At 35.2% G+C, this 21,456-nt stretch overlaps 3 protein-coding genes across 10 annotated transcripts; 1 reads left to right on the top strand and 2 right to left on the bottom strand.

Moving 5' to 3' along the window:
• The first annotated feature begins 4,939 nt into the window (after window positions 1-4,939).
• LOC111476659 (stromal cell-derived factor 2-like protein) lies at window positions 4,940-7,767 on the top strand. Its single transcript, XM_023120428.1, has 6 exons — window positions 4,940-5,326; window positions 5,936-6,076; window positions 6,176-6,316; window positions 7,113-7,162; window positions 7,250-7,379; window positions 7,486-7,767. The coding sequence occupies exons 1-6, from the start codon at window positions 5,222-5,224 to the stop codon at window positions 7,567-7,569; spliced, it is 651 nt and encodes a 216-aa protein (XP_022976196.1). The 5' UTR covers window positions 4,940-5,221; the 3' UTR covers window positions 7,570-7,767.
• Window positions 7,768-8,465: 698 nt separating this feature from the next.
• Window positions 8,466-13,581, bottom strand: LOC111476625 (U-box domain-containing protein 15-like). Of its 3 annotated transcripts, none has more exons than XR_002717137.1 (4): window positions 12,808-13,581; window positions 10,997-11,961; window positions 9,797-9,857; window positions 8,466-8,675 (listed from the first exon to the last, which is right to left on the bottom strand). XR_002717137.1 is itself a non-coding variant. In XM_023120387.1 (2 exons), exons 1-2 carry the CDS (start codon window positions 13,380-13,382, stop codon window positions 11,040-11,042), a joined length of 1,497 nt encoding a protein of 498 aa, XP_022976155.1. In that variant the 5' UTR covers window positions 13,383-13,581; the 3' UTR covers window positions 10,835-11,039. The 3 variants fall into 3 exon arrangements, 1 of the variants encoding a protein (XP_022976155.1); XR_002717136.1 differs by having other exon boundaries at window positions 9,793-9,857; XM_023120387.1 differs by lacking the exons at window positions 8,466-8,675; window positions 9,797-9,857 and having other exon boundaries at window positions 10,835-11,961.
• A 1,257-nt stretch (window positions 13,582-14,838) lies between these two features.
• LOC111476602 (chaperone protein ClpB3, mitochondrial) lies at window positions 14,839-20,358 on the bottom strand. 6 transcript variants are annotated; one of them, XR_002717132.1, is made up of 12 exons: window positions 19,943-20,358; window positions 19,289-19,507; window positions 18,977-19,214; window positions 18,679-18,874; window positions 18,546-18,600; window positions 18,204-18,354; window positions 17,728-18,036; window positions 17,286-17,551; window positions 15,970-16,899; window positions 15,558-15,875; window positions 15,194-15,371; window positions 14,839-15,103 (listed from the first exon to the last, which is right to left on the bottom strand). XR_002717132.1 is itself a non-coding variant. In XM_023120332.1 (11 exons), exons 1-10 carry the CDS (start codon window positions 20,225-20,227, stop codon window positions 15,564-15,566), a joined length of 2,961 nt encoding a protein of 986 aa, XP_022976100.1. In that variant the 5' UTR covers window positions 20,228-20,358; the 3' UTR covers window positions 14,839-15,103; window positions 15,558-15,563. The 6 variants fall into 6 exon arrangements, 3 of the variants coding, with proteins under 3 accessions (XP_022976100.1, XP_022976099.1, XP_022976098.1); XR_002717130.1 differs by having other exon boundaries at window positions 14,839-15,113; XR_002717131.1 differs by having other exon boundaries at window positions 14,839-15,113; window positions 15,194-15,374.
• Window positions 20,359-21,456: the final 1,098 nt, after the last annotated feature.

A 21,456-nucleotide genomic window follows, 5' to 3' on the forward strand; every position in this document is an offset into this window, starting at 1 on the left:
CTAGTTGCTGTGCTCAAATTCTTTGGATGAAACAAACTCTTTGTGATTTTGGATTAAAGTTTCATAGTGTGCCTATATTTTGTGATAATACAAGTGCTATTAATTTAACTAAAAATCCTATTCATCATTCTAGAACTAAACATATTGACATTAGACATCATTTTATTAGAGAGCATGTGCAAAATGGACATATTATTCTTGATTTTGTAAACTCTAATAATCAACTGGCCGATATTTTCACCAAGCCATTGAATGAAGAAATTTTTTGCAAAAATAGGCTTGAGCTTGGTATTATTCGTTGTGATATATCTTGAATTTTATAATTTTTGAATGCATGTTTTTAGGGGGAGCCATTATGTCATTATTAAATGCATTCTCTTTCAATTGTTCATTTTGATGATTACAAAGGGGGAGAAAATTAAGAAAAATATGTTCTAAATTTGTTATTTTATAATTTATGAATCATTTACTTGGTGTTTCATAATTTCTTGAGGCATTAATATAAGGGAGAATATGCTCTTGAGTGAAATTTATGATAATATATTAGTATGTAGTGATATTATTACATGGATGTTGTATTATTGGTTTTTATGAATTTTTCTTTAAATGATTTGTCATCATCAAAAAGGGGGAGATTGTTGGCTTATTGGCCCTTGATCTCACATTAATTAATTTCAATGAATTAATTATTGATGTTTTGATGATAACAAACCTACTTTTAATTATTAACTATTTTCAGTTTTTTGAACTGTCCACAGTATAAGGTCGGGAATAACGATTACAACAACTTTTCAATTACTCAAATCAGAGCTAAAACGAAGAAATTAGAGTCGAGACAACATACCCGACGTGATGATGTGGCAACAAAATCAAAATGATGGACAAATCAAAATATATCAAAGTATGACATTTATAATATTGGAAGAGTAACACATGGTGGAGTTTTTCTTATTATTACATTTCTAAATAAAATTATTTTTACAAATATAAATTTGAATATAACCGTTACTCACATCGAATTTTATTATTACTATATTATATTATTATATTATTATATTTTAAAATTTTGGTAGTTACTCACATCATTTTTATTATTATTATATTATTATATTTATAATAAATTTTGAATTACATTTTACCGTTACTCACATAACTTTTTATTATTATTATATTATATTACTATTATATTAAAATTTTGAAATAAATGAATTTAGAAAATTTTCTTACTTAATTACTTTTAATCTCCACCTTCCATTATTCCTAACACAATCCAATGGTCAATATTCAATCCTACATTTTGCCACTTTTCTCCTCTATATAAACTCATCTTCCCCACATTTTTAATATATACAACTTACATACATTCTTCAATCCTCATTTGTTCAAAGTCTCCATTGTTTATTGCTCTCTCCAAGCTTACAAGTTTATTTCTTTTCATCTTATTCTTGAGAGGGATTATTATTATATTGTGAGGAAATAGTTGTCAGTATCCCAAATTGTAAATCTACTCTTTGAGAGAGTTGTGGTGTGTTATTATCAAACTCAAATACTTGTATCGGTTTGATCCTGCGTCGTTGAAAGGATTGAGTTTGCTCTTGAACTCGTAAAAAGAGCGGTGTACCGGTTTGGCTCTGATCCGTGGAAAGAGTCGGAAAAGTTCTTTATTCAAATTCCCAAGAGGCGCTTGGGGAGTGGAGTAGGTCGAGTTTGACCGAACCACTATAAAACTACGGTGTCATTTTCTCTAACTCTTTCCTATTTAATTTCAAGATTATTATTATGTTTATTGCATGTTCTACTTGATTATTGTTTTGACTTGAATTATTTTGTTTTAGTAATTATCATCTTCTACTTATTTGTAAAAAGTTTTATCATTAGAAAAATTAATCAAGTTTAAACACTTTTATCGTTAAAACCCTATTCACCCCCCCTCTAGGGTTGCCATACCGATCCAACAGTACGTAGATTAAACTGTTATAAATTAAAGTTTTGAGACTAAATCATTAAATTTATAAAAGTTGAGGGACCAAAATGTTAACGTGCACTTTAGTATGTTGGAAAAACAGGTTGGATGGGCACATAATGCATAAAGTATATGTAGGTAGAGAAGAAAGAAAGAAAGCACAGTGATTTTGTCTATTTGATGTCTCCAACTTTGGCAACACTTAGCCTTATATTCTGCTCTTTACCTAATAATAATTCCCCAATCTTTTGCTTCAATCTTCTATTGGCTCATAATGTATTATTTTGCCTAAGATTCCACACCCTCCACTTCCCCTATTCTATGCCAAATCACTATATATAATCAACAATTTCTTGTGTTTATATGCAGCTAAGCATGCAAATTAATGGCTTTACACATACCCATTTGGTAGGTGGAAGATTAATTTGCTAGTGTTGTTTAAGAAGATACGAACTTTATGGTCTATTCGGGTGAATTATACGTAAAATGTTTATTTTTACGCACACCCACATGACAAAATGAAGATAATTCGTTGGTGTTCTTGAAGAAGATGAGAACTTTTGGCTTATTCCAGTGCATTATAGGTAAAAAGTTCATTTTTACGCACACCCATATAACAAAATGAAGATAATTCGTTGGGTATTCTATAAGAAGATAAGAACTTTTGGTTTATTCCGGTGAATTATACGTAAAAAGTTCATTTTAAGCACACCCACATGACAAAATGAAGATGATTCGTTGGTATTCTCGAAGAAGATGAGAACTTTTGGCTTATTCTAGTGCATTATAGGTAAAAAGTTCATTTTTATGCACACCCATATGACAAAATGAAGATAATTCGTTGGGTATTCTATAAGAAGATAAGAACTTTTGGTTTATTCCGGTGAATTATACGTAAAAAGTTCATTTTAAGCACACCCACATGACAAAATGAAGATGATTCGTTGGTATTCTCGAAGAAGATGAGAACTTTTGGCTTATTCCAGTGCATTATAGGTAAAAAGTTCATTTTTATGCACACCCATATGACAAAATGAAGATAATTCGTTGGGTATTCTATAAGAAGATAAGAACTTTTGGTTTATTCCGGTGAATTATACGTAAAAAGTTCATTTTTATGCACACCCATATGACAAAATGAAGATAATTCGTTGGGTATTCTATAAGAAGATAAGAACTTTTGGTTTATTCCGGTGAATTATACGTAAAAAGTTCATTTTTAAGCACACCCACATGACAAAATGAAGATGATTCGTTGGTATTCTCGAAGAAGATGAGAACTTTTTGGTTTATTCCAATGAATTATAGGTAAAAATGTTCATTTTTACACACACCCACATGAAAAAATGAAGATAATTCGTTAGTATCCTCGAAGACGATTGAGAATTTTTAGGTTTATTCCCGTGAATTATGTAAAAAAGTTCATTTTTATGGCACACCCATGTGACAAAATGAAGACTATTCATCAAAAAAGACCATGATTAGGGTTTTGAGGGTTCTCATCATAATTGGTTGATTAATAATAATAAGCCAAACCCACCAGACATTTGTTTAGTGGAATTAATATGAGTGGTGGAGGAGCTTTAGAAAAGGTATATCCATCTTTTGTTTTTGGGTTTGGAAACTGTCGGGAAGGCTAAGAGGAAGAGAAAGGAAAAGGAGTTGCCTCCATTGATACCCTAATTCTTAAAGCTTAATGCATGCATTAAACAATTAATGCCCATCTTTAGTGTAATTACTATTACATTAACCTTAATCCAACTGAATTACCCAAATATAGATTGTGTTCTCCCGTGTAACAGCTTAAGCCTACCGCTAGTAGATATTGTCCCATTTGGTCCGTTGCGTCGGTTAAGGAGAGATTTCCACGCTCTTATAATAAGAAATGTTTGGAAATGTTTCGTTCCCTCCTCCAACCAACGTGCGATCTCACAATCCATCTCCCTTGGGGGCCAGAGTTCTCACTGGCATACTGCTCGGTGTCTGGCTCTGATATCATTTGTAACCACTCAAGCCCCAACATCCTAGTAGGCACACCGCTTAGTGTTTGGCTGTAATATCATTTGTAACAACTTAAGCTGACTCTAATACCATTTGTAACAACCCAAGCCCTAGCATCCATACTGGCACACCGCTTGGTGTCTAGCTCTGATAACATTTATAATAGCTCAAACCCACCGCTAACAAATATTGTCTGCTTTGGCCCGTTACATATCGCCATCAGCCTTACGATCTTAAAACATGTCTACTAGGGAGAGGTTTTCACACCCTGACAAGGAATGCTTCGCTCCCCTCTCCAATCGATGTGAATCTCACAATCCACCCCCTAAGAGGCCAACGTCCTGCTGGCACACTGTCACATTTTACGCTTAGTGTGTTAATCGTTAGTTATAAATAAAAGATCATGTTTGTTATTGGGTTATGTGATGCTTTGGATTGACTTGATGTTTCTCGTTAGCTTCATAAATTCGCACTTGCATTGAGAAAACTCTCACTCGGATATTCTATACTCTTAGTTACGTGCTAAACTCTTACTCGTTCGTTCTTTTTATATAAATATTTTTTATTTGACAAACAAACACAAGTTTAAAAAATAAAAATAAAATTGTTTTCAAATCTAATTTCAATTTTTAATTTTTTTTTTTATAAATTCATTATTGATTTTTTCTAATAAAATAAAAGGTGCAAGTTTAAAGTTTTTAATTCATTAAATTGGAAATACTAAATCGCATAAATAAATTAGAAAAAAAAGCCCTGCGTGGAAATAAAAATAGAGATTAAAATTTATAATTTAACATTGAACGACACGTGTTGTGTGGACCCAGTTTACCAGAGAAAGACTCCATGCATCCAATAAAAAAGCAGCCACCTCATTGAATGACACGTGTACAGTTCGGATTAGTTCAGACTCAGTATTCTTACGTGTCATCCAAACCACGCCGAAATCCCAAATTCACTCTAATTTCCGAGACTTCATAAACAAAAAAACAAATTGGATTATTTCTTTAAATCCAATTCTCAGTTCTACCGGTCGAACCCAGAACTGAAATCGCAAAATCGTCGTCGGGTTTTGGCGAATTCTTCCGATCAACCGTGGCTTCTTCAGGATCCTCAGGTCTGTCTCGGAGAAAACATTCGGCTTCCGCTTCTACTCCGCCGTCAACGCCGACGAGGATCGTCTACAGAGAGAGAGTTCCGCCGTCGCATCCCGATTTGCCTTTCTGGCAGCGTAACTGGTTCATTGCCTTGCTTTTCGTTATGGCCATCGGTTTCTTCTCTCTTGCGCTTTTTCTCTTCCTCGGTCTCGATCTTCACCAGGGCTCCCCGCCGTCCGCATCTGCTGCGTCCTCCGAGGGCGTTGAGGTTTGAATCCGTTTACCTTGTTTATGTGCTTTGTTCGAGTTTGCATTTGAGCCATTCGCGCTGGATTCTCTGATATATATAGATTATTGGCGAAGAAACGATCATATGAAATGAATTAGGGAATTTTATGATTTACGTACGAGGAAGTGGACAGTTTTGATTTGATTCAAACTTAGGAGCATAAAAGATGAAATAAACTCACTTAAACGCTGATGGATCGTACATTGAAAATCCATTTAACTTTTCAACCTCGTATTCATTTACTGTAAAACACACGTGAAGCCATCTCTTAAGAAGATTTGGATTTTCTTTCTGGAAGCTCCCTGCTTGGCTTAGAACTGATCAAATTAAACGAATGAGGGATCATATAACGACTAATGCGTGAGGAAAATGGCGATGTGGATTCGAAATTATCTTATAACCATGAAGTTGAAGGAATCTGATCAAACGCAGTTAGATAATTCGATGGAAATCGCATACTCTCTTCAATCTTGTGCATGAATCTATCTCTTAAGCAGATTTTGGTTTACTATTCAGTAATTTCATAATTGAGCAACTGAATCCTACGATTGACGTCGTGATGTTGATTGGTGTTTTTGTTGAGGACAGATTACTTATGGAACAGTTCTAAAGCTAATGCACGAGAAAACTAAATTCCGTTTGCATTCCCATGACGTGCCTTATGGTTCTGGAAGTGGGCAGCAGTCGGTCACCGGGTATCCAAATGTTGATGATGCCAATAGCTACTGGGTAAATCTCTCCCCTTTTGAGTTCTTACTCTTTTCACATTTCCGTGTGGAACAAATGTTGTTATCTGGTTTGCAATGGTAATGAGTCTATCATTGGCAGATAGTAAGACCTGAACTTGGGACATCTGCGAAACAGGGCGACCCCATTAAAAGTGGGACAATTATCAGATTGCAACACATGGGGACAAGGAAATGGCTTCACAGCCACTTGCATGCATCCCCAATATCAGGAAATCTAGAGGTCATTGAATCGCATTCATATTTAACAAATTTTTTTTTATTGGATAATCTCATGATCATATGTCCATTGCATTGCAATACTTTGCGTTGTCTGCTGGCTGCTTTGATGTTCCTCTCGTATTGAATTTTGTTAGTTGCTGGTGTTGACTTCATGATGATTGAAATCATAAAAAAAGTTCAACTCTGCCATTGTTCAAGAGCATTCATCGAGCCAATATTGTTTGCATATAGTGGAACTTGGGATTATATTACTTAGAATTCAGTTATTAGTTACCAAAGGAAGCTATATGGTCCGCATGCTTTATAGCTAATACTAGCTTTCTTATTCATTTTTTCCTTTTCAACTTGCACTAACTTTTGTAGATATGAACTTATTCTCAGAATGTTCAGTTCATTTAGATGAACATGTACCAAAGTTTGTGTTGGTTGAGCGTTTTATTCCGCTATTAGAAATGTTTGCCTGCAATAGATTTCTATTGTTATTGAATATCCCGAATAAACCAAGTTTGGATTGTTAAACATAATATTGTAAAAGACAATTCATTTCCTTTCTTCTTCTTACAAAACGTCAGTTCGTGCAATGAGTATCCACTGACAATTAGAAAATCAACTTTTTCTATTAGTGGACATGAGGATTTTCTTCTGCTATTAGTGGTCAAGGGATATGAGGATTTTGCTTCCAAATTATGGCCATGGTGTCCAACTCTCCATGCTTGCTAATGGATATACTTGCTAATGATTCCAAAATCTAATTATGGTTTCTATGCTTGCTAATGATTCCAGACTCCTTGGTGCAGGTTAGTTGCTTTGGCGATGATTCGAACTCCGACACTGGTGATTACTGGAAGTGAGTAACCATTTACTTTTAAAAAATGTACGATTACACATCTTGATTCATATGTATTAGTGGCTTCTCACCTGCAAAGTTGTACAGGCTTGTGATTGAAGGGAGCGGGAAGACATGGAAGCAAGGACAGAGGATTCGGCTTCAGCACGTCGATACCGGGGGCTACCTACATAGTCATAACAAGAAGTACAGCCGCACAGCCGGAGGGCAGCAGGAGGTGAGAACTGTGAACAACAAATCTCAATAAACCAGAAAATGTAAACATGGTATGCTTAGTTATTTGTAAGTGACAATTCGGAACCATTTTCTTTATACCTCGGCAGGTCTGTGGAGTCCGGGAAAAGCGAGCTGACAATGTCTGGCTGGCCGCGGAAGGTGTTTACCTCCCTGTTACGGAGACAAAGTAGAGGTAACCGTGTATTTAACTTTCAAGATTAGGTTACTAAGTTTTTGAAATATTGAGAAATTTTTTTAATTTTTAACCGTTGAGTTGAGTTGATTATTTAACTCATGAGCGGTCGATGAGGTCACGACCTTACTTCAATAGGATCTATTCTATAGGTTGTATAACGTTGTTCTTAAGTTTTGATAGAACGACCATAGCTTGCTGCTATTCATTGACAATATGTTACGGGTATTCCTTGTACTGCTGGCTTGGTCTTGTGAAAAACATGCTAAATTTTATAAAATTAAAACTAATTGATTTTGATTTTTTTTTTTAAAGCTAAAACGTTTGAATTTTTTTTTGTTGGAAAAATCAGAAGGACTAATAATTAAGTAAAATTTAAAACATAATTGCCTTGAAATTTTTTGTTGGAAAAATCAGAAGGACTAATAATTAAGTAAAATAAAAGCTATTTTTGTTCCCAATTCCGTGAACTTCGAGATGCTTGCCCAACAAGGTTCTAGAATGGAGCTTAACTTGAGTCTTGGTTTGCACGGCAAAAAATTTCATGAATAGTTTTATTCGAGATTGTGATGGGAGACATAGCTTACGATCATCATGTCAATAGGCATCTTATTAGTACACAAAAATGGACAAAATTTTATACTTTTGGATAGATGATGACTTAAGTCTGAAATGAATTCTTTCTCCAGCCATCTACCAATTTCACTATACCGCCTCTTTTAAGATTCGTCAATTCTTTGAGTTTCATTCTTGCAAACATAGCGCGTTAGCTACAACACTGCACGAGCATTTCCAACCGATCTAGACTCTTTTGAGCAGAAAATAGTATCTTAGGTTAAACGTCAACAAAATATATTGTCAAATAAAAAAAATGAAAGACGAAAATCCTAAAGGGAAGCAAAATATGAGCGTGATGGTGTGAGGAAATATGCATGGTCTTACAATGAAGGTATATTCAACCATTATTCATCAATTATACCAAACTTCTCATATTATTGCAAATCCCATCTACTTTTGACTTCAACACCAGGAACTTCCAGTGTGCGAGTAAAATATATACTCAAGCCTTTGGGAAAAGCCCGCACTTCATAATGTGCTGAAGACCTGTAATAGCTAAAGTTATAAGGAAAAGAAAGAATGAAGCTTTTTCGCAGACCAACTTTAAATATGTTGCAGTTGTAGGCTTCAAATTCAATAAAAACAGCCCCTCATTGCATTAAAAGAAGCACTGTTTTAATAATACTACATTTGCAGTATCCATGTTCTCTCCTCAGCCCACCCAATAATTTACAAACAAAACTGCATCTTATTTTATTTCATTTTTGGATTGTAGAGACTGAAAACTGAACTATCATCATGCTTTGAGAGGCTAATAGTGAACGAATTATGATTTTGGGATAATTTCAATCTGTTCCTAATGATTTTGAAGTTTTGATTGATGATACACATGCTTTCTAGAGATGGATATGGGCTCTACTTATAATAGATACTTAATGCCAAGAAAGCACGAAAAGAAAGATCAGTCAACAGAAGCCTTAAAAGCAGTAGTGAGTAAGAAATGGAAGAGCATTGAATTACAAAATACAGGGCAGTCCCGCAGGTGAAGTAAATTTAAAGCCATAAATGCCTTCATCTACCTCGTGGAGTGAGCTCAGTTTTTTTTAAAAAAAAAAAAAAAAAAAGATCTAAACCTTACTAGAAAATTGAGAGCTAGATAGCAAGAGAAGGAAGAACCGAGAGAGAAAAACAGGAAATGAAGCCCCTAAATTTGTATTAGTAGTAGTTTATTTGGATTGGAATCATACTTTTCCAAAATCAAACTAAATATAACACAAAACTACAAGTTTGGTGAAATCTCAAATAGGTGGGGAGAACGGAAATTCTTTATAATGGTGTGGAAACCACTCGAAAGAAAAAATCTAAAGAAGATAATGTAACGGTCGGCTCACGCTTTTAAAATTGGACAAAAAGAATTTGTATTCTAGTGTTGAATAGAACAAATTATTCAATAATATACTATAGATTTCACCTACCATAATCTTTAAAGTCAACATCATGTTCACTCTCTAGTCAATCAGAAATAAAATGGAGAGTTTAGCTCAGATACCTATTCAAACCCTTTAAAATTAGAAGCTAAATCAATACAACCCTAAACTTTACATACTTAAAAGTTATAATTTAACCATATATTCAAATATAAACAGAGCAGAAGTAGACAAACCCACGTTGATGCGGTTAATTGCAAGAAGTAAAGTCTATCCATTGCAGTTTTAGAGATCCAAAGAACTGTGGAGAGTAAAATATTAGAGAGCCACATGTTATGAAATCATAAAAGTAAAAGATTCCGAGACAAGAATCGGCAGTGAGGCAGTCACAGTTTGAACAACGCCTTCCAATTTCAAAGAAGAACACTACAATAGAAAAATATCTTTCTCTGGTTTCCTTCTTTCTAGGAGGAAAAAGGAAAAGAAAAAGATGACCGACAGTGTTTGAGACAGAAATATGTGGCGTGTAAATATTAAATTCTATAGGGGCCTGCATCAGAGACAAAGGGTACCAGTAATTTATTACAATACTTGGATCTCGAAGCCTTCCATTATTTTCTATCACTAACTCATCCACACAGGTTTCCAGATCCTATGGTATGAACTACTGCTGATTCGACTGTGGGATTTCGTGGATCCCATTACTTTTGGTTATCAAATCTTGTTCTTCATTTGGATTTTGGATTTCATAATCTAAAAGATTTTCCTTTTTAACTTAACAATTGTCCCGTACCCGTGGAGAATTGAACATCGACTTTCGGGAGGGTAAATGGTAACTATCAATTGAATTATGCTTGACTTTAGGTGACTTTCAGATTTTTGTTTTTTAGGTGGTTTTATGGGAGATCCGACGTCTATTGGAAAGGGAAACGAACCAATGACGATACGTAACAAGCCAAACCTGACAATAAGGGTTTGGGTTGTTACAAATGGTATAAGAGCCAAACACTAGGCAGTGTGCCAGCTAGTATGCGGCCCCCAATAGGGTGGATTGTGAGGTCTCACATTGGTTGGAGAGGGACGAAACATTTCTCATAAGAGTGTGGAAACCTCTCCCTAATAGACGCGTTTTAAAACTGTGAAACTAATGCAATACATAACAAACCAAAACATATAATATCTGCCAGTGATGACTTAGATTGTTACCCGTTAATTTAATAGATAAGGGTTGAAAGAGACTCAATTCAAATAGAGGGATTAAATTGCAAAAATACAATAGGAACTAACATATATTTCACCCAATCTACCAAACAAATCTTTAATATATTTGTAATATTTTAACTTTATGATAAACAATAAAGGCCAATTGATCAACCCCCAAGGTTAAAGAAAAAAAAATCAAGATACACAATATAGATGGATTTATGAAGGGAGACTAACTTGAGAATCTTCAATAACACCATGACTCCCTGTAGTTGCGCATTCAAAATGGCAAGCTTTTTGAAGTGGAGCTTGACGTGAGCGACTTGAAATGATCAGAAGGCACAAAATCCTGAGGCAAATTGGCTCTCTTCACAATTCTCCTCATGTTGTTTTGCAAACTCTGCCGCACCAATTGCTTCACAGCCTTCTTCTCTTCACTCACCAAATCATCCAATCCTTCCAAACCTTCAGCAGAACCTAGAATTGGATTAGTAAAAGAAGATGAAGAAGAACCACAAATTGGGGCAGAAGAATTTCCCCCGAAATGATCAGGGATTTGTTTTCCTTTATCAACCCTCAAACACTCCAAAATCCTAGAGGCCCTCTTCTGAGCCAATGTACTGCCCAAAAGAGTTAGTTCCAACAAAGCTGATGAAATCCCAGCTTCAATCATTGCCTGTTTATCACGGTAAGATTTGTGCGCCATAACCATCAAAATGTAGGATGCTTTCTCTTGACTGCCAGGAGAATCAGCCCAATTCAAGACATCAATCAGTATTGGAAATGAATTAGGGAAAGTGCTTATGGCCTTTCGACCTTCTGGGGTTGACACCACATTGCTTAGAACTGAGAGGGCTCTTTCACTTACTTCCATGTCTCCCAACGCGTTTAGAAGAAATGGGATCAACTTAGTTTCTAAGATAAATGGAACATTTGAGGGGAAAATAGAGAGGTTATAAAGCGCACGTAGAGCGTCTTGCTTGACTTGCGAACTACTTTTATGATCTGGGTCGTGTAAGTTCTTTACCAAGAATGGAATTGCACCCGATGACCCAATTACCAGTTTGTTGGTATCTAATGCACTCAAGCCGAGGAAATTCGCAACAATGGCTTCTGAAACAGATGGATTTGGGGAATCATCAGATTCGATCAGCTTAAGCATTTTGTGGACAGTTCCCGCTTTAACAATGGCCGCCTTGTTCCTGAAAACAGAGTGAAAAATTAACCAAAATCCTAAGAACTAATAACTCCGGAAATAAATTATCAATAAATGCACGTAAATTGGACAGAAAAAAAGGGATCATCATGTGGCAAGAATAAAAATTTCTAGACGGACCAAAATAGGGATCTCTAAAATGATAGTCACAGGTTGAAATTTTCGTTTTAGTTCAATGCACAAATTTACACATGAAGTTCTGTAGTATTTTTATTCAGAGATAGTTTTGAAAGTTCAAGCTGGGTGAGTAATATTATAATTTTTATTTTTATAATTTAACCCATTTTTAATCGTAGCTGTCTCTTCTCATTATTTCTGGTACCGAAAAAAGAATTAGAATAGTGAGTAAATAAGAGAGGACCCAACTACCCAATGCTTACAGGACATTTCATATAATTTCACCATCCTTCCTTTTCATTTTTTCTGTCTCGTTTTGAGAGGGAGGGAGGGGGTGGAAGTGTGGTGAGGTAGAGACAAAACAAGGACATGGACATATCAATCACTGGAAAAAAGAGCACAATGGAATCAGAAATTAATAGAACTTGGAATTGGAATAGAAAGCAATAAAACAAAAAAAATCGGTGCAACAAATTAGCGGAATGAAAATGACTTGCCAGTACCATTCCCGCACCCAAAAAAAAAAAAAAAAAAAAAAGGAAAACGGGAGGATCACTAACCTAACGCAAAATGAAGAACAAATAGAGATTACGAAAAAAATGACTGATACCAAAAAATGCGAATTAAGTAAACCATGTCAAGAACAAGCAAACAGAGAGAACAGAAAGCAAGAAAAAACGATTCACAGTCGAAGGATTCGAAGGAAAAAACCTACAAGTCGTTTCCAATTCCAAGATTGAGCAATGCATAGAGCGAGGCGATCTTAGATTCATCGTCTTCTAAATCAAGCATTTCAACTAGCGGCGGAATGGCTCCCAGCATTGCAAGCAGTCCTCTCGCTTCTGCATCCTCTTTTGCAAGCAACCTTACTCGACTCGCAGCCGCTCTCCTCTCCGCCAAATTTTCATCCTGCAATATTTTCACTACGCATTTGAACTCTTCCAGCACCTCCTCCTTCTTCTTTGTCTCCGGCTCCGATTCCGGCGACGACTCCAGTCTAAGAAGATCGAATAGCTTCTCCGACTTGGCATTGGACCGTTTCGGTCTCACTTCCTCCTGTTCCTTCACAATCTCGGACATCGACCTAATCGCCGAGGAAACAGTACCATCGCCGTCGTGGTGATAGCGATAGCGTGAACTTCCACCACAACTTACAGCATCAAAAAATTTCCTACGGAATGAAGCAGTGGAGAAGGAAGTACAGAGACGGAAATGGCTGGCGGCGGCAGTGGAAGTGGAGACTCGGTAAAAAACTACAGATCCAACGTCGTTTCTTTGATACTTGGCCATATCGGAAACTGCAAACGGCTTTGGAAACTAAATTGCAGGGAAAAGAACAGCACGAGGAATCTCCGGTGGAAGAGGAAGAAAATGGCGATTCATCATTGATTCGATTTCGCTCTGTTCTTCAATCTCTTGGAAAAAGAAGTTTTCGTTTAGTTTCACAGAGCTTTACACTACAAACTCAAAAGCAGAGCGAGTGTTTAAGTTTAGCGGCAAAAACGATGGCTTACTTTCTACTCTACCCTTCTTTATATTCAATTATTTTTATAATTATTATTCAATTTTTTATATACTTTTATATTTTAAAAGATCAATTTCATTTAAAATTTTAAAATCGGCCAACATTTTCATATTTTTAAACTAATTTAGTTTCTTTTTATTTTGTGACTATTTATTACAAAAATATTTAATAAATATTTAAATTTTCAATTTTGTCAAACTAGTCTTTAAATTTTTAAAAAATCTTTACTAATTTTTTAACTTTTATTTTTATTTTATGTAATAATTCAATTAGTTTTTATAAATTTTTAAAACACAAACTTAATAATATAAATGTTTATTATATACAAAATTTTAATTTTAATTTAGTTAACATATTCAATAAAAATCAATATAATAAAGTTTTAAGACTATGTAATCAGCCTTTAATCTTTAATTTTTTGTGTTTAATTAATTTTTAAGTTTTTTATTTTGTGTATAATAAGCTTTTGAAAAATTAATAATTTAAAATATTGAAAAAAAAACATGATTAAAATTTTCTTTCTATAACCTTAAATAATTATTTTTAGTAATTTTTTTTATTAAAATATTAAATTATTATTATTATTATTATTATTATTATTATTATTTATAAAGATGTTCACATCTGAGTTTTTTTCTAAATACAAAATTGTAATAAATATTAAACACGATAGAAAAATAATTTAAACCCATACTTACAAATTTAGTTAAGTTGAAAAATAATTACTATGGTCTCGTCAATTAGTAAATAAATTATTACTGTGTGTAAAGAAACAAAAGTAAATTTCCTCAAAAAAAAAAAAAAAATAAAATAAAATAAAATCGGAGGACCCCACTTCAATGTGACTCCCATTCCTCAATGGTATTCTGCTTGGCAGTGGGATGTGACAACGCCCATTACTATTCTTCCATTTAGACCAATGCATTTGACTTTGCTTAAATGAATTATTTAATTTACTTTATAAATAGCTTATTAGGTTCGTATTTCATTTAAAAACATTGTAAACAAAAATATTAAATTTGAACAAGCAGTTACAAAATACCTCAATTGTTTATGATGGTTTAAAAATACTTAAAAGAAATTATGAGATTCCGCGTTGTCGATGGTAAAGAGGAACAAAAAATTCCTTATAATGTTGTGAAATCCTCTCCCTAACAAACATGTTATAAATTTGTTATAAATCTGTAAGGTTGACGACGATATATAACAAACCAAAAAAACTTCAAGATTAAACATGTTTGACTCGAGTAATTTTATGTTGAATGACTGCAAACGTGTTTAGCTCGAAGTAAATTTAAGAGATTAACGAACAAAATGTCAGCAAAAAGTATGTAAAGTTGGTCAAATTTTGCGTCGGTGTGTTGCCAGCACCAACCACAATAAGACAGTTTCTCACCAAACTTCATAAAATATCCGAAAGCAAAGGACAATGTGGCCATCCGTCCCTAGAAAAGGACACTCGTATCAACGTCTGGTTGTTGATTGCCTGCATTTTGCTGCTCAAGAATCATACACTAAATCTTATTACAACTAACAACCAATAAAATGATATCCAAGAGGGATTCATTTCATGTACCTTACACAATCTTTGAACATAACAATTCACAGTTGTTTGCCAAAATGGATGGATTTCATGGTTGTTATGTTCTTGAGAAGCAACCATTCATGTTTTGGTGCAGAAATGACGATCATGGACATATTATTCAAGACAATGTGACTCCCTTTTTTGCATGGCTGACTTACTTCACTATCATCTACTAAGATATCGTTAGCTTAATGTCAGTATTAACGTTTTTTCTTTTTCTACGACCCAAAAGTTTCAAAATTCTTGTTCCAAACTTATTATTCTCGTTCACACAAAATCATTATTGCAATTTCTAAACAGTTTCTCATAATATAAAGAAATCAACAAAAACCAAACTATCACCTACAGTCTGTACCTGAAATCAGTCGTGGGCAACCATAGCCTCCGAGTTAGAATCGCTATCTATCTTCTTGATGAACAATCTCTTTTGGGGAGGCAAGTCCTTGGCAAATGACGACCTATCGACGTCGAGAATGATCGAGTCATCTTCTTGAAACTCGCCTCTCAAAACTAGCATTGCAATCTCGTTTTCTACTAGTTGTTGTATTACTCTCTTAACTGGCCTTGCTCCATAATTGGGGTCAAATCCCAACGTCCCCAAAAGCTCAAGAGCTTCTTTGGTGTAATGGAGATTAATGTTCTTATGTTTAAGTCTATCACGTAACCGTTCGATCTGAAACACGAACACAAAAACCATACGCTAAAACTAAATCTAACTCGACATAATAAAATCCAAAGCATAATCTAAACTGAAGTGTATAAACTACCTGTATCTCAACAATCTTGCATATTTGGGTAGCATCCAATGGCTGGAAGACGATATATTCATCGATACGGTTCATAAATTCAGGTCGAAAAGTTTGCCTTGCCAATCCAATAACTTGTTTTTTCATCAAATCATAGACTGCATCTTTACTATCTGTTGTATTACTGAGAGTTTCAAGGATGTAGTGAGAACCAATATTCGACGTCATTATCATGACGCAGTTCGTGAAACTAACAGTTCGGCCCTGAGAATCAGTTATTCTTCCATCATCCAGCAATTGAAGCAAAATGTTGAAGACGTCGTGATGTGCCTTTTCAATCTCATCAAAAAGTACCACAGAGTAGGGTCTTCGGCGAATAACTTCAGTCAGCTGACCGCCTTCTTCGTACCCGACGTAGCCAGGTGGTGCCCCTACCAAACGAGAAACTGCATGTTTCTCCATGTATTCACTCATATCAATCCTAACAAGAGCATTTTCAGTGTTGAAAAGATATCCAGCCAAAGCTTTCGCAAGCTCGGTTTTTCCAACACCAGTCGGACCCATAAACATGAAGCTGGCTATGGGTCGGTTGGGATCGGAGAGTCCTGCTCTTGAACGTCGAATGGCATCTGCAACTGATTTTACTGCGATATCTTGACCAACTATCCTTTGATGGAGGACTTGTTCAAGTGAAACCAGTTTATCTCTTTCGGATTGTTGGAGGTTGGCCAATGGTATGCCAGTCCATTTGCTTACAATCTCTGCAATATCAAGATCTGTGACCTCCTCACGAAGCAAAGAAATTCCGGACTTTCGAAAGTCTTGAAGATTGTTTTCAGCCTCTTCTAATTGGCGGTTAAGCGATATTAGAGTTCCATACTTGAGCTCAGCAGCACGATTCAAATCAAATTCTCTTTCAGCTGCTTCCATCTCAAGGTTAACTCTATCAATCTACCAATGAAAAAAGACACAGTTGGAACCGACCATAATTTTCTAAATTAAAAACAATAGGCTAGGAGTACTTTGAGCATAAGCTCTCATGGCTTTGCTTTAGACTTCCCTAAGAAGAAGGTACCAATGAGATGTATTTCTTACTTATAAACTCATGATCATTCCCTAAATTAGGGAATGTAGGACTCATGTGGTACTCCCTCCCAACAAACTTCTTTGTTCGATATTTGAGGATTCTGTAGACATAACTAAATTAAGGGCATGACTCTAATAAATTAGCCAATGTAGGACTTCCTCCCCACACAATACAGCCATTGAAACTCAGGAAGGATTAGAAAAGAACTTGGTATGAAAAAACACATCAAATTTAAGTAATTTAAAACTACCTCTTCCTTGATAGATCGTATACGAGTCATGAAAGACTTCTCACGATCCCATTGTTCAGTCAATTCTTTCTGCTTTTGTTTAAGTGAGCTCAGATCTTGCTCTAATTTGCTTAACCTTTCTTTGCTGGCTTTATCTGTGTCGTTTTTTAAGGAGAGCTTCTCCATCTCCAACTTCAAGACCGCTCTATCAATCTCGTCCAACTCGGTAGGCTTAGAAGTAATCTCCATCTTCAACTTTGCAGCAGCTTCATCAACAAGATCAATGGCTGCAAAGAAAAGTGACCTTCATGAACTCAAGGGAACAGCGCAAGTAATTTAACTATTTTTATAGTAAATTGTGCATCCTACTTTAAAAAGCAATCAAACCATCCATAAAAAAAATATGAAGGCTTTGGTTGGTTTTTCGTTCATAAACCAAACTTAGTGTTAAAATTTTAGTAACCTTTGTCAGGCAAAAACCGTTCAGTGATGTATCTGTCTGCAAGAACCGCTGCTGAAACAAGTGCACTATCAGATATCTTTACACCATGATGTAGCTCATATCGCTCACGTAACCCTCGAAGAATAGAGATCGTATCTTCAACGGATGGTTGGCCACAAAACACTTGTTGAAATCTACGTTCAAGCGCAGCATCTTTCTCAATGTATTTTCTATACTCCTTCAATGTAGTTGCACCGATGCATCGTAGTTCGCCGCGACCAAGCATCGGTTTCAAGAGGTTGCCAGCATCCATTGCACCACCAGTAGCTCCTGCATGAAAATCATTAGCCAACTATGAGAATTTAAGATCTGACCATCGACATCACAACGACAGCTTCATAAACACAATAATGAGATGAATACAGGACAATCATATATAGATTGGTCAAATGCATCAGAAAAAAAATGCTTGAAGTTCAATAGAAACAAGAAAAAACCTGCACCAACAACTGTATGAATCTCATCTATGAACAAGATAATTTGCCCATTTGAAGCTGTGACTTCCTTTAGCACAGCCTTCAATCTTTCCTCGAAATCCCCACGGTATTTCGCACCAGCAACCAGTGAACCCATGTCCAGAGATATCAACTACAAATGCAATCAAAAGACAAATAAATAGTGAAGCGACATCTAAAGTACATCAGTTGTTCTAATACTCGAGCACAATTGGCCCCCGAGAGAACTTCGAGCAGCCATAGTGAGACATGGAGCACAAACTTTATAGAAAATTTATATGAATATAATTAAACATGAGTTCTAATATTGGTTAAATAAGTAACCTTTCTATTCAACAATGGTTCTGGAACATCGCCACGAACAATTCGTTGAGCTAATCTGCAAGAAGAAGAGTTCAATTACCATATCAATAAACCAACTCAAAGCTCAGATTTCTTAATATGGGCAGTAACATACCCTTCAGCGATTGCAGTTTTTCCAACACCGGGCTCACCAATGATCACGGGATTGTTTTTTGTTCTCCTTGATAGAATTTGAATGCATCGTCGTATCTCATCATCTCTACCTATAACGGGATCGAGCTTACCACGTCTAGCAAATTCAGTTAAGTCAGTCCCGTACTTGTCAAGAGCCTCAAATTTTCCTTCAGGATCTTTGTTCAAAAGAAAAGACAAAGATACAATCAAATGAAAAGAATGAACAAACAAATAGAACACGAAATATGTGACAAACGACGTTCAACTTGAATTTTTACTTTGATCAGTCACCCTCTGATTTCCACGAACAGCCTGAACAGCATCCTTCAAATCTTTTTCACTTAGTTGCAAATTCTTAAACAGTTGCTGCCCAAATCTCTTATCCGAATGGAAGGCTAACACAAAATGTTCCACAGATAGAAAATCGTCTCCCATTTCTTTTTTATATTTTTGAGCATTGTCGAGAATCAAACCTAGATGTGTGCCTATTATTGGACCACTAGTCTCGCCCGTTACCTGTTATAAGATACATGATTATGCATTGTTTTTTAACTTAAGAAAATAGGTATATCTGTATAATCTAGATGTACCTTTGGTTGTTGAGATATAAAATCAACTGTAGCCTGCAAAACCGACGAATTGTCGAGTCCGGCCTTTGAAAATATTCTTCTTGCTAAACCATCCTTCTGTTCAAGAAGAGCTTTCATTAAATGCTCACTCTCCACAACTTGTTGCTTATTCATCCGTGCAGTATCAACTGCACCGACTATGCCTTCCCATGCCATCTCAGTGAAATCTGTCTGATTTATCTGCTTCAAAAGAACATTAATCAACTTAACATACATTGACATTTTCTAATTGATCATGAAAATGGATGAAAAAAAGAGTTCCCTATTAGATTTCAAGTATCTCTCATGAATGATTTCCTCGTCAAAACGGAAACATTTTGAATTGACAGTGATTTCCTTTTTTCAATTTTCAAAACTTCGATTAAGTTTAAAAACACTCCTAACATAGATAACCAAACAAAGAAATCAATGAGTGAAGTTGAAGGTGTGTTGATTTGTTCTCTTTGTGTATAAAATTTTGCGATACTTACTGCAACAGAAAAGCTAAAACAAACTAGAAAGAGATTGATTTACAAATAAACAAGCAGATAATAGATGGATGATAAACAATTAATGAGGTGTCTTATTTTTTTCACTTTCAATCAATGCCGAAATTCAAAAATCGCAAAATCAAACCTGAGAGGAAGCTGTAGCAGAGTAATTAGAAGGAGGCGTAGAGTGGAAATTTCGAGTGAAAATCGTAGCCAAATACTTGGCCGACGCCATGGCACCACCATTAACTTGTCTGGAGCAGAAAAAGTTGTGCACAGAAAAGGGAGCAAAGGAGTTACCAACGAGAGAAGATGAACAACGCCAAGACGCAGGCCAACGAGAGGAAACCGAGGGAGAATAAGAAATCTTGTACGCTTTAGCCGTTGCTAAAGCCGATGAGGTGAGCTTGGAAACTCTTCTAGCAGCCATTGTTACGATCAAAGCGAAGTAATTGTTCCGATTAAAGAGGAGCAGGAGGGAAAGAGGGCGGGACAAGATGATATACGGCTATGAACCAATCAATGAAATTTTTAGAAGCTTCCCGTGCTTCTTGAAACTTCTAGCTCACGGAATTAAAATTCGGAAATATTTTATAATATTTATAAAATATTTTTTAATAGTTAATCTAAAAAAATATGATAGGTGATTGAACAAAGTAAATGGGCTATTGGGCGGGTAAGGTACATTATTTGGGCTTAGCCCACCAAAAAAATTGCCCAAAAGGTCAACTTTAAATAAATTATTGATTATTTATTAGTGTTTTTTTTAATGGATATTTTGGTCGGGATTCGTTGACTTTGAATGTTTGTACTAAATTGACCTTTGGATTGTTCCCACAAATATTGCTTCTTTACAATTTGCTGTCCTTCATGCTCCACTAAACAATGTCACCACTTACTTCTTTGACAATAAAGAGGTTTTAGTTGGAGGGTTTGTGGCCAAATCCGAACCCGAATAAGTAGTAAAAGTAATACCTCGAAACTAAATAAAAATAAACGTGTCTAAGAACAGCTAATTTCGTCCCTATGGAACTACATTTAAATCCAGCAATAAAATATCTAGACGACCTATCAACAACATGTCAAGAAAACAAATTCCGTAAAAGTTACCAAAACGTTTGTGAACCTAACCTCTTGACAAAAACAAGCATGTCTAAGAACAGGTAATCTCGTCTCTATGGAAATGCATTTAAATCCAGTAATAAAATGTGTAGACGACCTAGCTGAAAAACATCCAGCATGTCAAGAAAAGACAAATCCCGTCAAAGTTACAAGAACGTCTATAAACTCAACCTCTTGATCAGAGTCCCGAGAATAATATCTAAAACTAACCCTAAATGTGTATTTTTTAATAATGAAAGGTAAGCATGAAGATGATTTTGTCTGTACCAAAAGGGTAATATAAGAGAGAGATGAATAGGACACCCCATAATTGTTAGTGCTACAAATACTATACTCTCCACTTCAATTCAAAGTACTTGTTTGGAGACCATGTGGTTCTCTTTCTGCCTTACAATTTAAGATTCCCATATCACTCAAAAAAAAAAAAACAAAAAAAAAAAAAAACAAGACCCAATTTTTTATTAATATTTTGTTTTTGTTTAATTAATTAAATATTAATTATAGTTGACTTGAAATACTCAAAAATTAATTTAAAAA

This window comes from Cucurbita maxima, unplaced genomic scaffold (genome assembly GCF_002738345.1).
Source record: "Cucurbita maxima cultivar Rimu unplaced genomic scaffold, Cmax_1.0 Cma_Scf00003, whole genome shotgun sequence".
Lineage (NCBI taxonomy): Eukaryota > Viridiplantae > Streptophyta > Magnoliopsida > Cucurbitales > Cucurbitaceae > Cucurbita > Cucurbita maxima.